The 14246-nt window shown below is 44.5% G+C and overlaps 1 protein-coding gene across 3 annotated transcripts in view; it reads left to right on the top strand.

The window, feature by feature from the left end:
* Scube2 (signal peptide, CUB domain and EGF like domain containing 2) overlaps positions 1 to 14246 on the top strand; it is a 79784-nt gene that overhangs the window by 23047 nt on the left and 42491 nt on the right. For all 3 annotated transcript variants that reach the window (XM_017803264.2, XM_029556318.1, XM_029556319.1), the window contains 8 exons: positions 1108 to 1224; positions 2539 to 2625; positions 6045 to 6161; positions 7346 to 7468; positions 10796 to 10912; positions 12264 to 12386; positions 12848 to 12964; positions 13190 to 13273. In XM_017803264.2, coding sequence (XP_017658753.2) covers positions 1108 to 1224; positions 2539 to 2625; positions 6045 to 6161; positions 7346 to 7468; positions 10796 to 10912; positions 12264 to 12386; positions 12848 to 12964; positions 13190 to 13273 — 885 coding nt within the window. The remainder of the gene's footprint in view (positions 1 to 1107; positions 1225 to 2538; positions 2626 to 6044; positions 6162 to 7345; positions 7469 to 10795; positions 10913 to 12263; positions 12387 to 12847; positions 12965 to 13189; positions 13274 to 14246) is intronic.

Genomic DNA, 14246 nt, shown 5'->3' with positions numbered 1-14246 from the left:
GAGTTTGTATTCATGCTCAGATGCCGAGGAGCTCAGAAGATGGGTGACTGTGACCAGTGATAGTCATGTATATAGAGATTAGAAATGCATGTGAAAACGTCTCAATGTCAATAGGCTTGGAATGAATTTTTCTGTATGAAACTGTGTGTTTTGACAACGAAGTGGAGATCTTTTTTAAACGTTGGACTTTCATTTAATTTTATGTCTTATAGAGTTTATAATGTGTAAAAGATTATATAAGCATAATAATTCATCTGTAAACCTAGAAATGTACAGCCAATTTTGAAGGAGATGCCTCTTAGCTCTGGAAATTGTTACTGAGTATGTCAATGCTGTTGTAATTAAATGCTTCTTCTAAGTATGTGGTTATTAAATAAATAATTTTTTTAAAATTTAAAAATAGAATTATCATAGAATCCAACAAAAAAAGTTTTAAGAAAATTACATGTGTGAAAATTCAAGCAGGTAGAAGCATGTAGTGAAAACATGTTCCCTTTGCCAGAGGGAATTCTGTTAACAGTGTGATGAGTGGTTTTATAGTTGGCTTTTGAATTTTATTTTTTGGACTGTCATCAGTACCTTCATACATAGTCTTCATAATTATTGATTAATGTTGTAGTCATTGTGTATAAAGCATTATCTTTTCCTATGATTGACTCCCCTTGTAATGAATCCAGGTGGAATCTGCAGAGAGAAACCCTAACATATATGTACAAATTCAGTATTGTCAGCTTATTCCAGACACAAAGTGCTGTAGAGTTTGCCAAAGTTGGGATTACATGCAAACTTCTCCAGAGAGAGTAAAACAATAGTCTAGAATCATTTGGTATAATTCCCCCCAGATAGTGGAAGGTCTTCTCCATCCAACTTTCCCAACTCTGTCTTCCTGTATAACTTTTCCAAAGCTTTTGTTTTGGCATTTCTATGATGTGTATTGTGACTATCTGCACATACAGATGTGGACAGGGTCTGAGAGGAACACTTTTTTTTATGCCCAGTTTTGGTGCTCAGGTACTTGTAGAGTAAAAATCAAAATTCTTTGGAAACAAACTCAGTTCTGGTTGTGGAAACCTCATTGCTTTGTGTTTTGATTCATTTTGATCTCAGTGACTTGTAACCATGGAAATGGTGGATGTCAGCACTCCTGTGAAGACACAGCTGAAGGCCCTGAGTGTAGTTGCCATCCACAGTATAGGTTGCACACCGATGGGCAGAGCTGCCTTGGTGAGTGATGTCCGCCATTCTGGGTGAGGGACTGCTTCAGCCTGTCCACCCCTCACCCAAACCCTTATCCTAACTGTGCTGGATAGCTTTAGTGTCAACTTGACACACCTGGGTTGAGGGAGCCTCAACTGGAGAATTGCCTTCATTGGATTGGCCTGTGGTCATGTCCATGGGGCACCTTCTTGATTGTTGAGTGATGTGGGAGGGCCCAGCCCACTGTGGGTGGTGCCACCCCTGGGCAGGTGGGCCTGTGTTGCATAAGAAAGCAGGCTGAGCAGGGGCCAGAGGAGCAAGTCGGTAAGCAGTGTTCCTCCATGGCCTGTGCTCTAGCTTCTGACTCCAGGTTCCTGCCCTGAGTTCCTACCTTGGACTCCCTGATGAACTGTGACCTGGGAGATGTAAGACAAATAAACCCTTTCCTCCCCAAGTCAGTAATGGTCAGAGTGTTTTGTCACAGCAATGGAGAAACAAACCAGAACACTAACTTTAATCCTTAATAGTGTTTAGCCCCAGATGCAGGGTATTGCTGGTACATGTAGGTCCTGTGCCCCTTCACACATCACAGCGGGAGTTATCTACTTTTGGGGTGGGAGTCTCTCCCTTTTAGAAAAGCCCTTCCTCTTCCCATGAACTAGGCTGTTTGTACTGTAGAGGCTGGGACAGTACTCCAAAGGATGAGGCTGTCAGAACTTAGAGCTAGCTGTTTGTGATGACACAGCAACCTTTACAGCCAATGTCTGCCCTGCCCTTCAGGACATGTCCTTTGCTGGCTCTTTCGGAGAAGTTTCCAGGTTCTTGTCCTAAACCAAGGGTACTGCAGTCAGGCTGAAGCCTGCATCCCCTAGTGTATCTATGGCCAGTGTGCCCTTGTCCAAACCCCTTTCCATATTGACTGTTTATAAGGATCTTCAGCCATTTAATGTGCTGTTTCCCACAGGTCCCTATAATGGCTGGTTTTTATGGAGTGGACAGTCATACATCTGACACCAGTTACACATGCCATGCCATGTCTGGGATTTCAGTAAAAATACTCGGGATGGGCCCGGCGTGGTGGTGCACGCCTTTAATCCCAGCACTTGGGAGGCAGAGGCAGGCAGATGAGGCAGTGAGTTCCAGGCCAGCCTGGTTTACATAGTGAGTTCCACAACAGCTGAGGCTACAGGGAGACCCTGTCTCTTGAGGCTACACAAAAAAAAAAAAAAAAAAAAAAAAAAAAAAAAAAAACAAACCAAAACCAAAACAAACAAAAAATACTCAGGGTATGATTAATTCGACTTATTTAGCCTGCCAATTGTGGTTTTGCTTTTCTTATAGAGCAAGAGGGCACTGCTATGGATGTGACAGAAAACGCCACATCAGTGGCAGATGGAGATAAGCGGGTGAAACGGCGGCTGCTCATGGGTAAGTGCCTTCTCTCCCCTCCTTGGCCACTGTCATTGCCCCCTCCCCTCTCCAGCTCTTTGCATCTGGCCTGAACTTGGGGCTCATGTGCTCCCAGGCCAACTGGACTGGGGTGAGCAGCTTCTTCAAAGCCAGTGTGTGTTTGTTCTTTAGTCCCTTAGTCACAAGGGACCAAGTCCCAGTGTGTCCCTTAGTCATAATCCAAGACCCCTGGTACGGTGGCAAGAGTGCTGCCAAGTCATTAGAATAATCAGGTTAATGTCCTAGCACTGCCCAACTAGCTGTGAGACTCGGCAAACTGCCCTGACACTGTCTGAGGTCTCTCTTTAAAATGGATGTAAGGCCTAGGGATGTAGCTTAGTCAGTAGAGTGCTTGCTTAGCATATACAAAGCCCTGGGTTTCATCCTTAGTACTTCATAAACAAGGTGTGGCAACGTACACCTATAATCTTAGCACTCTAGAGGTACAGACAGGAGGATCAGGAATTCGAGGTCACTCTTGTCTACATAGTAAATTAGAGCCTAGGATACAGGAGACCCTGTCTAAAAATAAAGAAATATAAATGAACAAATAGGATGTAATAGAATCTACTTTTAGGGTTGTCAGGAAACTCAAGATAAAATGGGGCCTTTGAGATGGCTCAGAGGGTAAAGGCGCCTGCCGTAAAACCTGATGACCTGAGTTTGATCCCTGGGACTTTCACGGTGGAGAGAGAGACTGGATTAATGAACGTTGTCTTTGATCTTCACATGTGCGCTGTAGCACGCACACATCCACATACATATGCATACATAATGCATAAATAAATGTATTAACATAAAAACATTTTTGAAAGATCGTGATATGCAGAAGGACCCAGAGTGCCGTGTGTGGGTTGCAGTGGGTGGGTGGTCATGCAGTGCCAACTCTCTTCTTTCTGATTAGCTGTAATGACAGGCACTCTGGGCACCCTCCAGCTTAGCATGGCAGTTTGTCTGTTTTGGGACCCACCGACCTTCCATCTGTGACTCAGCCAGTGTCAGTGCTGGAGGAGATGAATGGGGAAGAGTAGCACTTGGCTGGAGATATGGGACAGTTGGCCAGTGGGACAGTCAAGCAGGAGCTGAGGGAGCAGAGCTGTGGGGATCAGACAGATCCTTTGACACATTATTCTGGAGAATTTGGCTTGTTTTAAATAAAACTGCCCTTGTAACAGCTTCTGGATATACTAGTCAGGTAAGATGTTAGACAACTGTTGGTTACCAAGCAGGGAACATTTCTACTCCTTAGAAATTATTTCTTCTCTTTTTCCTTCCGTGTGTGTGTGTGTGTGTGTGTGTGTGTGTGTGTGTGTTATCGTTCTCTGTTGCTTCCCACTGTATTTTTTGAGACAGGGTCCATACTGAACCTGGAGCTCACCTAGGTTTGGCTAGACTGGCTGGCCAGTCAGCTACTGAGAGCCATCTGTTCCCCCCACTCCGCCTCGACACAGTGCTGGGGTTGTTTTTTATCTGGTGTTAGGATCCAAACTCAGGTCCTCATACACACATATATTCACCCTCTTCCATACCCTTAATATAGTTTATAATAATTTAAGTCAGTATTGTTTACGTTACTATGACTTAATTTCTATATGCAATTTACCTGAGTCATGAAGTATGCTGCCATGATTTCTTTGACTGCAAGGAGGAGAGTTGTTTTCAAAGTACCTCTTACCAGTTCTGTGCCTCTCTGGCAGAGTGCTCCAAAACTCTTTTCAGTGTGTTCAAATGCAGCAGGACACTTCTCAGTTCGGTTTTCTTCTCTGACAGTCTCTTCTGAGGCTTCCCACTGCTTGAAGAGGACCTGACTCCTGGCCAGCAGCTCTGTCAGCTGGGCCTTTCCCATGGTCCTAGGAACCTCCTTTGCTGCTCTCCTGTTTTGGGAGAGCCCATGTCTTGTCCTCTGTCACTTTATACTGTGCATGAGGCACAGGTTCCCAAAATCCTTGCTTGCCTGAAAATTACTTTATATGCATTCTGCCTTTACCCGTCATTGAGAATTTGGCTCTGTATAGAATTCAGATTGGGAAGGAATATTCTGTCCTCAGAGATTTGACATTACTGCTCCATTGTTTTCTCTTTTTCCTTCCTTCCTTCCTTCCTTCCTTCCTTCCTTCCTTCCTTCCTTCCTTCCTTCCTTCCTTTCTTCCTCTCTCTCTCCTCTCTCTCTCTCTCTCCTCTCTCTCAGTCTGAGACAGGGTTGGGCCTTGAACTTATTTTTTTTAATATTTCATTTGTTTTTATTTTATGTGTATTAGTGTATTGCCTGCATGTAGGTAAGTGCACCCATGTCATGCAATGCCCTAGGAGGACAGAAGAGGCCATCAGATCCCCTGCAACTGGAGTTATGGACAGGACAGTTGTTAGCTGCCATGTAGGTGCTAAGATTCGAACCTGGGTCTTCTGCAAAAACAATCAGTGTTCTTAACCGCTGAGCCATCTCACCAGCCCAGGCTTTGAAACTTATTATACAGCCAAGGATGACCTTGAACGTCTGATCTTCCTGCTTCCACCCCCCAGGTGCTGGGATTACAATCAGGTGCCACCATGCCCAGGTTATGCAGTGTTCATAATAAGCTTTATCCCTGTCCACAGCACCTTGCAGTCTGGTAGGACTTAGCTCCGATGACTCATTACTACTCCATTGACATGCCACTTCCAGAATATGTGACATCTTTCACCTGTTGTCTCTGCTTCCGTTTTCTTGGTCTTTGAGGAGTTATACATTTAAAAATTGATTTAATCTCTGTTTAGTCAGGTTTTGAGAGGAAGCATAGGTAAGCATACAGAAAAGCTGTTCTATTTAATTAATACTAAGCTTGTTCCCTCAGGCTTTCAAATGAGGTCGTTATGGGAGATTCTGGATGTCTAAGTGCTGACAGTTGAGTGAATGTTGCCTACTACTTGGAATAACCTTATCCAATGCAGAACTGGAAGGCCACAGTTGCACTTTAACAATTGGCAGCTTATTTTTCAGTAGCTATGACAGGCCTTTTGAGTTTCAGAGAAAGATAAACTTGTGAGTAAGCTGGCATTTGCAGGAAGGAAGTCATTAATCCGCAGCCAGGAAATAGTTGGGACAGGCTCAAAGAAGAAGGTTCTCGAATAAGAAAGGAATCCCCCTCTGCCCTGTTCTGCACTCAGTCCAGCCTGCCAGATGGAGTGCTTGTACTTAGCAGGATGTTGGATCATCAGGAACCTTTAGTGGGTGGGAAATGGTTCTACAACTTGGGAGACATCTTTATCTCCCTGTCACCATGATCTGCTCTCCCTCTAGCTCACCTCCAAGTGGCAGAGACTTTGGGGTGTGACCATGAGCACTCTCAGGGACTTAGTCAAATATTAACAACTGTATCAGTACTTCTTTAGGAAGCTAACTGCCCTTCCCACCTCATCAGAAACGTGTGCTGTCAACAACGGAGGCTGTGATCGCACCTGTAAAGATACATCGACAGGTGTTCACTGCAGTTGTCCCATTGGGTTCACTCTCCAGTTGGATGGAAAGACGTGTAAAGGTAGCCTTCACCTATCTTGGGGCCAGGGACTGGGTGGAGGGAGCCCTGTGACGCTGATGTATGGGATGGAGGTAGTTCTTCCTCTCCACGCCCTCTGAATGCCTCCAGATTCGCTTGATTCATATTGATGGGAGCTTTTCTTCCCTGGGCTAGTGGACGGTTATAATTGAGTAAGCTTAATTAGAGCCAACTTAATTACACTAACTGTTGAGAAGGTCAGCCTCTATAAGCATCACATAATTCCTGTCTGGCAGTGGCCTTATTAGTAAAAGACGGTTCAAGGAAATGTTCATTGGCAGGAGATAGTATCAACCTATCAGGAATAACAGCCTCCAGATTACTACGTAAATAACAGCTGGGATTATTATCCTAAGCACTTAACTGTACCATCAACTTTTACTAATGAAGACAGACCCCAATGACTTGCTAGTATTTCATGGGCAAAGGTACAAAGGATTAGTTCTTTAGCATGATAAAAAAGATAGATAAACTAGTTATGAGATGAAACTAAGGAAAGATAAGATTAAGTATCAGGAACCAGTTCAAAAGTTGAGGCCATTTGATCATTGTGTAATTTGCCAAAACAAATGCTCTTGTGACTTATTGCTTTAATCATTAAGCTAGAATAGAAAGTGTCCTAATGGGAGCTGTCTTATCTTTGAGAACTCTGTGGGGTGATTCTGCATCCAGAGGTCACCACTCCTTTCCAGCACTTGTTCCCTTGATGCTTGTCAAGGGCATCGGAAGTCAGAATTCTTAACTGGATGAGGCACTTGTCTTTCAGTAAGACAAAAGACACTTGTAAGATTAAAACCATTAGTGAACTGGGGCTGGACAGATAGCTCAGCAGTTAAGCGTGTTGGCTGATGTTGCAGGAGACCCTAGAATCCCAGCACCCACATGGTGGCTAATAACCGTCTGTAACTCCAGTTCCAGGGGATCCAATGCCTTCTTCTGACCTCGGTGGGTGTTGCACAACATGGGTGCACTTATATACATGCAGGCATAACACTCAAATAAAAAATAAAGTTAAAAAAAATCAGTGATCATTCTTACATGCTTTTACAGTCATGTTTTTATTTCAGAGGATAAGGGGTACACACACAATAGCAGTTCTGGGATTTAGGGGAAGCCAGGCCAGCATTGCACTCTGGTTTGCTAGTGTTGGTGTTTGCCTGTTACAGATGTTGACGAGTGCCAGACCCGAAATGGAGGTTGTGATCATTTCTGCAAAAATACTGTGGGCAGTTTTGACTGCAGCTGCAAAAAAGGATTTAAATTGTTAACAGATGAGAAGTCTTGCCAAGGTATGTGCTGACAGGTAGCTGTGAGGTATAGGGACACCCTGGTTGAGACAGCAAAGATGTGAGTGAGCCCTGGCTTTGTAGAGAACTGGCTCACCTGGCTCCTGATGGAATCATGGATCCAAACTCCAGCCTGGGCTTCACTTATTTATTCTGAGATTGAATGAAAACACTGAGTCGCTCACAGGTATGTTTTGGAAAGGAAACCAATTAGCTGAACCCATCCGCTGTGATTACAGCAGAGCTCACCACTAAAAGGGAATGGGACACATGATACAGGCAGGATTATGCTTGGAAATTGAGATTTGGGATAATTTTCCTTTTTAAGATATTTATTTTACTGTTATTGAATGTTTGGTAAAAGTAGGTGGCAAAAAAATCTATAGATTTGGATAATACACATTCCTAGAAAAAAGTTGAGGTCGGGACTGGAGAAATGGCTCAGCAGTTAAGAGCACTGGCTGCTCTTGTAAAAGACATGGGGTTCAGTTCCCAGCACCCATATGGTGAATCACAGTCATCTGTAACTCCAGTTCCAGGGGATCTGACAACCTCTTCTGGCCTCTGTGGGCATTGCATGCATGTGGTACACTTATACACATGCAGGCAAAACACTCATACACATAAAAAATGAATTTTTAACAAAGTTGAGGTCATCCATAATCTAGACCATGAACCATTCGGTCTCTTTCTATAGCGCTTGTTTTGAATGACCAGCCTTTGGTACTTTAAGAGAGGAGGATGAACAGGGAGGGAGAGGAGTAAGGGGAAGAGATGCTGGCTGGTCCATAGGAAGATGCAGACCCCTTTTCTTTTGGATAAAGTTGTTATATTACTTTCAATTATGTGTATGCATGTGTGTCTATGTGTGGGTATTTGCACATGAGTGCAGGTGCCTAAGGAGGCCAGGGGCATCCCCTGAAGTTGGGGCTACAGGCATTTGTGACCTCCCTGACAGGGGTTCTGGGAACAGTCCTCTGTAAGAGCATTACACACCCCTAATCGCTGAGCCACCTCTTCAGCCCCTACAGATCCATTTTCAAACACATCCTTCCTGCATAAAGAGAGCAGCACTTGTTCTCCATATTAACGGTTGTTTGGGGGAACTGGATGGGAAGCTGTTTTAGGGCATCCTGTTATTTCTGTTTTTAGATAAGCAGCCTTTATGTCCTATCAATATATAGGAAGAAGTCTCAGGAAAGACGTGCTGTCATACATCTCCCTCTGTTTCTGGGAATAAGGACTGCCTTACTTACTTTGTTAGCTATCTCTGCATTGGGGGCTTACTCGGTTGGTAGCATGCATGAAGCCCTGGATTCAATCCCAGCACCACATGAACGATGTATAGTGGCACATACTTGTAATCCCAGGACTCAGGAAGTGGAAGCAGGAGGATCAGTACCTCAAGACCACCCTTAGCTATATACTAAGTTCAAGACCACCCTGGCTAGTGACCCTGTTTTAAAAAAGAATCTCACCATTGAATCAAAATCAGAATATAAAATCTGATTCCACTTTTCATAATAAAGATATAACATAAAGGCTGGGATATGGCTCAGTGGATAGAGTTTGCCTTGCAAGCATGGGGACCTGAGTTTGGATCTCCAGTACCCACGTAAAAAGCTGAGCATGGTGGTGTGTGCCTATAATTCTAGTACTGGAAGGCAGAGACAGAAGGATCCTGGGGTCTTGCTGGCCAGCCAGTCTAGCCAAATTGGTGAGCTCCAAGTTCAGTGAGAAATTCTGTCTCAAAAAATTAAGGTGAGGAACAGCTGAGGAAGATAACTGGTGCTGATCCTCACATGCGCACACACCCCCCCACACACATGCGTACACACACACACACCCAAAGATGTAACATTATATTAAAAAAAAAAAACCTATAGAGTGAATTAAGCTTTTCTTCCCTCTTTGTTCATAATACATACTTTACCAGGCAGTTCAAATACATTCCCCTTTAAATCCAGTGAGTTAATTCTAGATAATTATTTCATGGTTTTCTTCAGTTTGATTTGGAAAGTAAATTTGCTATTCTACACAATGTTTCATAATGTATAGGGCAAGAAGCTGTGTAAACACATTAAAAAGGAATTAGGAAAGTGATCTCATTATTTTTGGCAAAGCAAAAGTCCACATGAGCAGCCAAAGTCAGCTACTGAACATGGGCACTTTCTCAGGAACTGGCTGATATTAACAACAGATTTCATTGAATGGCATCGATTACAAGCAAAGAAACTGAATTTTTCTCATTTTTTACCAATCATTCTTGGTAGAACAAATATTTGTACAGAACAAATTTGTTGAAGAAAGTGTCAGGGTCTCTGGGAACAGCCAAGGAAAGAAGAGGCTTTGCCATTTTATTTTGCTTTTTCATCTTTCCTGATCTACCTCAAGGTGGTTTTTATCGCTTTTTACTGCTGCTCTTTTGAGACAGGTCCTGGCTGGCTTAGGTATTGCTTAAACTAGGCTAACCTTGAACTCAGGGCGCAATCCTCCTGCTTCTGCCTCCTGAGTGCTGGAATTACAGGCATGTACCACCACACCTGGCTAACATGTTTGCCTTTTATGAATGCAGCTTTTCATAGCATGTTCAGTGTGGAAAAAGAGGTCCAGTGTGGTTGGTCCTGGTTTGTATATTTGGAGGCAGAAAAGTTTGAGTGATAGAACCTCCCCATGAGTTGAGGGGGTAAGACATGGAGGAAAAAAATGATCAGATGGACTGATGGTTTACCTGGCCCCAGTTGCTTCACCAACCCAATTTCCATAGAAAAATACTGAGATTATTAGTGTTACTGCATTCTTTTAATGCAGAGGGTGTTACAACAGGATGAACTGGCCTGTTGGGGCCAGAAGAGTAATTCTGGAAAGATGAGAGAGATAGAAATCAGATTTGCCTCCAACCAAAGTGTTTTTTCCTTTCATTTCACCAGGGCTTATAAAATTACAGCTGCTATTTTACCAACAACAATATAGCAATAATAATGCATGACTAGCATCGTTTATAATATAGGTTACAGAACCATTTTTAGGTGTCTCATTTGGCTTCATTTATATAATGTAAATGACTTAACCCTGTATTATAAGTAAGAGACTACATAAACTTCAAGGCCCATATAGTTTGCAACAGAATTTGAACTAAGGAACTGGGGGTGACTATGTTAATGGTGGGCTCCTACACACGTTCTTTGACACAAACAAGTGAAGAGAATAGATTGATCATTTCCCCCATGTGTGTTGTTTTGCTGTTGGTCATCAACTGGTGTTTACTATAAGCATCTCCACTCACACAGCAGAGTTACCTCTAGCTTCCTCTCCCTTTGACAATTCCAGATGTAGATGAGTGCTCTTTGGAAAGGACTTGTGATCACAGCTGCATCAACCACCCTGGCACGTTTGCTTGTGCCTGCAACAGAGGGTATACCCTCTATGGCTTCACCCACTGTGGAGGTGAGTGGATTGCCCCTTGAGGGTGAAGCTGGGCCTGGGAGCAGAGTCACTCCTCAGGTTTATTTTTCTATATTGGGGTGAAGGGTACATTCACATCTATCCATCTATCTAAAGTTGCTGATTTCCCTGCCAGCTGTGGATTTTTCATTGACTTGTGTTTGTATTTGGAGGATGGAGAGCCTCTAGGGAGCTAAGATGATGTCCTATAGATCTTCACAGAAAAGGGTTGGTAGGGCACCCAGGAAACCCACAGCTCTGCTGAGCAAAGCCTTGTTTTGAGCCCCACAGATCTTGGAGCTGGAAGTAGGACACTGAGTCTGTCTTTCCATCCTGTGCCCATTTAGCATGTCCTTGTGTGTCATCACCCTATGGGCAAGCAGGCTGTGGTTGGTATAAACCAGATTTGGTTCCAGCTGACTTGTATTGTAATCCACTCCCCTGACCATCAGCAGTCGTTGAGCATAGAGCCAGATTCTAGTCCAACACGTGTAGGATCTCCAAGGTGAATCTAGGATCCGTTAGATCCACAGGCTAGTATAGTTCCTGCCAAGTCTCATGTCTTGTGCTTGAGGAGTGTGGATAATGGTGCTCTGCTATAAATGGTGATGTCTCCCTTCTCCCTCTTAGCACATCCTTGGCATAGCTAAAAATATACTCCTCACCCTTCCCAGTCTACTAGGAAGCCCCAGTGAAATATCCTCTGAACACAGTGGTGAACCTGGTTAGGAGCCACCTTCTGGCCTGGGGCTACCTTCTGGCCTGGGCTCAGTCTCATATTGATAGGAATGGGTGCATACAGCTTTTCTTCTCTGCCCCTCAACTATACAAACAGTCAAGAAAGAAGTCTTAATTCTGTCTACCTTGGTCAATAGCTTAGAGAATGGTGAAATTAAGAAAAAATTATTTATTTTATGTGTGCATTTGCCTACATGTATATATGTGTACCACATGCATACCTGGTGCCTGAGGAGGTCAGAAGAGGGCATCAGAGTCCCTGGAAATGGAGTTACAGACAGTTGTGAGCTGCCATGTGGGTGCTGGGAACCTAACAGGGTTCTCTGCATGATCAGCCAGTGCTCCTAACCATTGAGACTTTTCTCCAGACCCAGATGGTGGCGTTTTAAATTAAAGCCTATGAAGGGTCTGAATCTGTACATCTGAAAGCAGTGTGGGTCCTTTTGAGTGTTCCTGATGCACAGTGATGGAAATCTCCCAACCAAGGCTCATGCCGGCAGGGAGTACCATGTGCAGTCATAAGACACCAAGTCTTCTATTAACTGCGTGACTCCCCCACTGTGCTTCCTCGAGGGAGAGGTGCACAGTTGTGACAGGGAAGTGTTTTGTCCCACAGACACCAATGAGTGCAGCATCAACAACGGAGGCTGTCAGCAGGTCTGTGTGAACACAGTGGGTGGCTATGAATGCCAGTGCCATCCAGGATACAAACTCCACTGGAATAAAAAGGATTGTGTGGGTAAGAGGCTCCATCCCACCACAGTTCCCACTCAGCCATGGGGCTCACTCCCAAGCCCCCAGGCATGAGAGTCTGTGTGCTCCCATGTCCCACTGGGCTGGAAGTGCACCTGACCTTCCCCAATGGGCATTTTTCCACTCTTAGCAACAGCATCCCAGTCTTTAAGGAATCCAAAAACAGGAGATACTTTGCAGGTTCTTTGGTGTTTCATTCTGCGCTTCTGCATAGACTGGAGCTTCTGTTTTCCTGGTTGCTTCTCTGCATGAAAAAGCAGCAGACAAGGGCCTTCTTGACCTCAGTGGGAAGCAAGGCCTGGTGTCTTCTGTTCAGTGTGTCGGGGGCCAGGAGGGAGGGGGTAACTCTGCCTTCTTTGCTTGGGGGCCTTTGGTGTACTGGACGCTCCTCTTACTTGAAAATGCCCTTCTTTTTTCATAAGTGTCTGTGTGTTTTGTCCTGTCTAGAAGTGAAGGGGTTCCTGCCCACTAGTGTGTCACCCTACGTGTCCCTGCACTGTGGTAAGAGTGGCGGAGGAGACAGGTGCGTTCTGAGATGTCACTCTGGCATTCACCTCTCTTCAGGTGAGTAGTATAAATCCCGGGCACATTCTCATGGCAGGGCCAGTAGGTGTTAGACACTCTCAGGTTCTGGGCTAGATAACTTCTTGGCCATCAGAAGCCCGTGGTTTAAGAACCCATATCCTGAGTGTTTTTCTATTGGCCCATGTGGAGTGGGGTGGGACTCCACCCCATTAGCTGCTGTCCCATTGCTTACACATTTTGACAATTTCACATTCTGTCTGTCAGGATTGCAAGAGGCCTACTCTGTCACCTGTGGCTCGTCCTCTCTCAGGAGCAGACAGCAAAAATCCAATGATTCTGCTTTTAGGGGTAATTACCAAATCCTGTTCTGTTATGTTCAATGCATTTCTTTCATGGGGTGCTGTTCCTGGGCTGTGGCTTTGGGTGCTATGAGCACGTGTCAGGGTGTTCTTGTCTGCAATCATGGTGCTTAAAATCTGACTCACCCGTGGAACAGATTCTGAGTGTCCCCTGAGTGCTTGGAGGTCCCATTCAGACTGGGTGGGTCATCGTATTGACAGAGGCCCACAGAACTCTGGAACTAGGAGGCTCAGGGCTCCCGAATTCCCTCTATCCCAGAGCACCTCAAAGGTCCCATAGGAACCATGCCTGGGATGGAAGACATTGATGGAGATGGCCTGGGCAGGCCAGGGGAGGCTGGGGACTCTGTCTTGGGAAAGAGACCTAAACTCATTCCAATTTGTCAGAGGACTAAGAATAAAAATTCAGCATTTTCTAGAGGCCTTGTCTTCCCAGGTGTAGACACATTTTCCATTTTGTCATGAGAATGTCTAAATGAGTCCTACATTACATCTTGATGTCCACATTACATTTATGTGCAAAGCCAGAGACCCCAAGCACAATGGTAACTGAGAAGTTAAAATCTGCCAGCCACCATATATCATCCATGGGATGATTTAATCCACTAAACTCTCTGCATCAACTTTATTATTATCCTCATTAACCAGACAAAGAAACCAAGGCTCAGAGAGGTGAAACAGCTTACTCAAAGTGTAAGACAAGAAACAGAGGAGGCAGGATTTGGACCCAGGCATTCAAGTCCAGAGTCTTAAGTACTATTCTTTACTGTCCTTTCTGATGGAGGTCAGGACCAAGCCAGAGGAGACAACATGGCCTGTTTCACCAAATCCCTCAGTGATAATTCTTTGGTGATCTGGGGTACTTAAGCACAGGCAAGCACATGGTTCTTACTATGTGTCAGACAGCTGGCTTTGGTCCATCATCTCTTTGGTCCTTACAATTTCCTGGTCCTATAGATGCT

The sequence above is a fragment of the Nannospalax galili genome, unplaced genomic scaffold (assembly GCF_000622305.1).
Source record: "Nannospalax galili isolate Female #2095 unplaced genomic scaffold, S.galili_v1.0 scaffold44, whole genome shotgun sequence".
NCBI classification, from domain to species: Eukaryota; Metazoa; Chordata; class Mammalia; order Rodentia; family Spalacidae; genus Nannospalax; species Nannospalax galili.
Note: the sequence above shows the minus strand (reverse complement) of the source record. Positions and strands in the feature narration are given on the sequence as shown.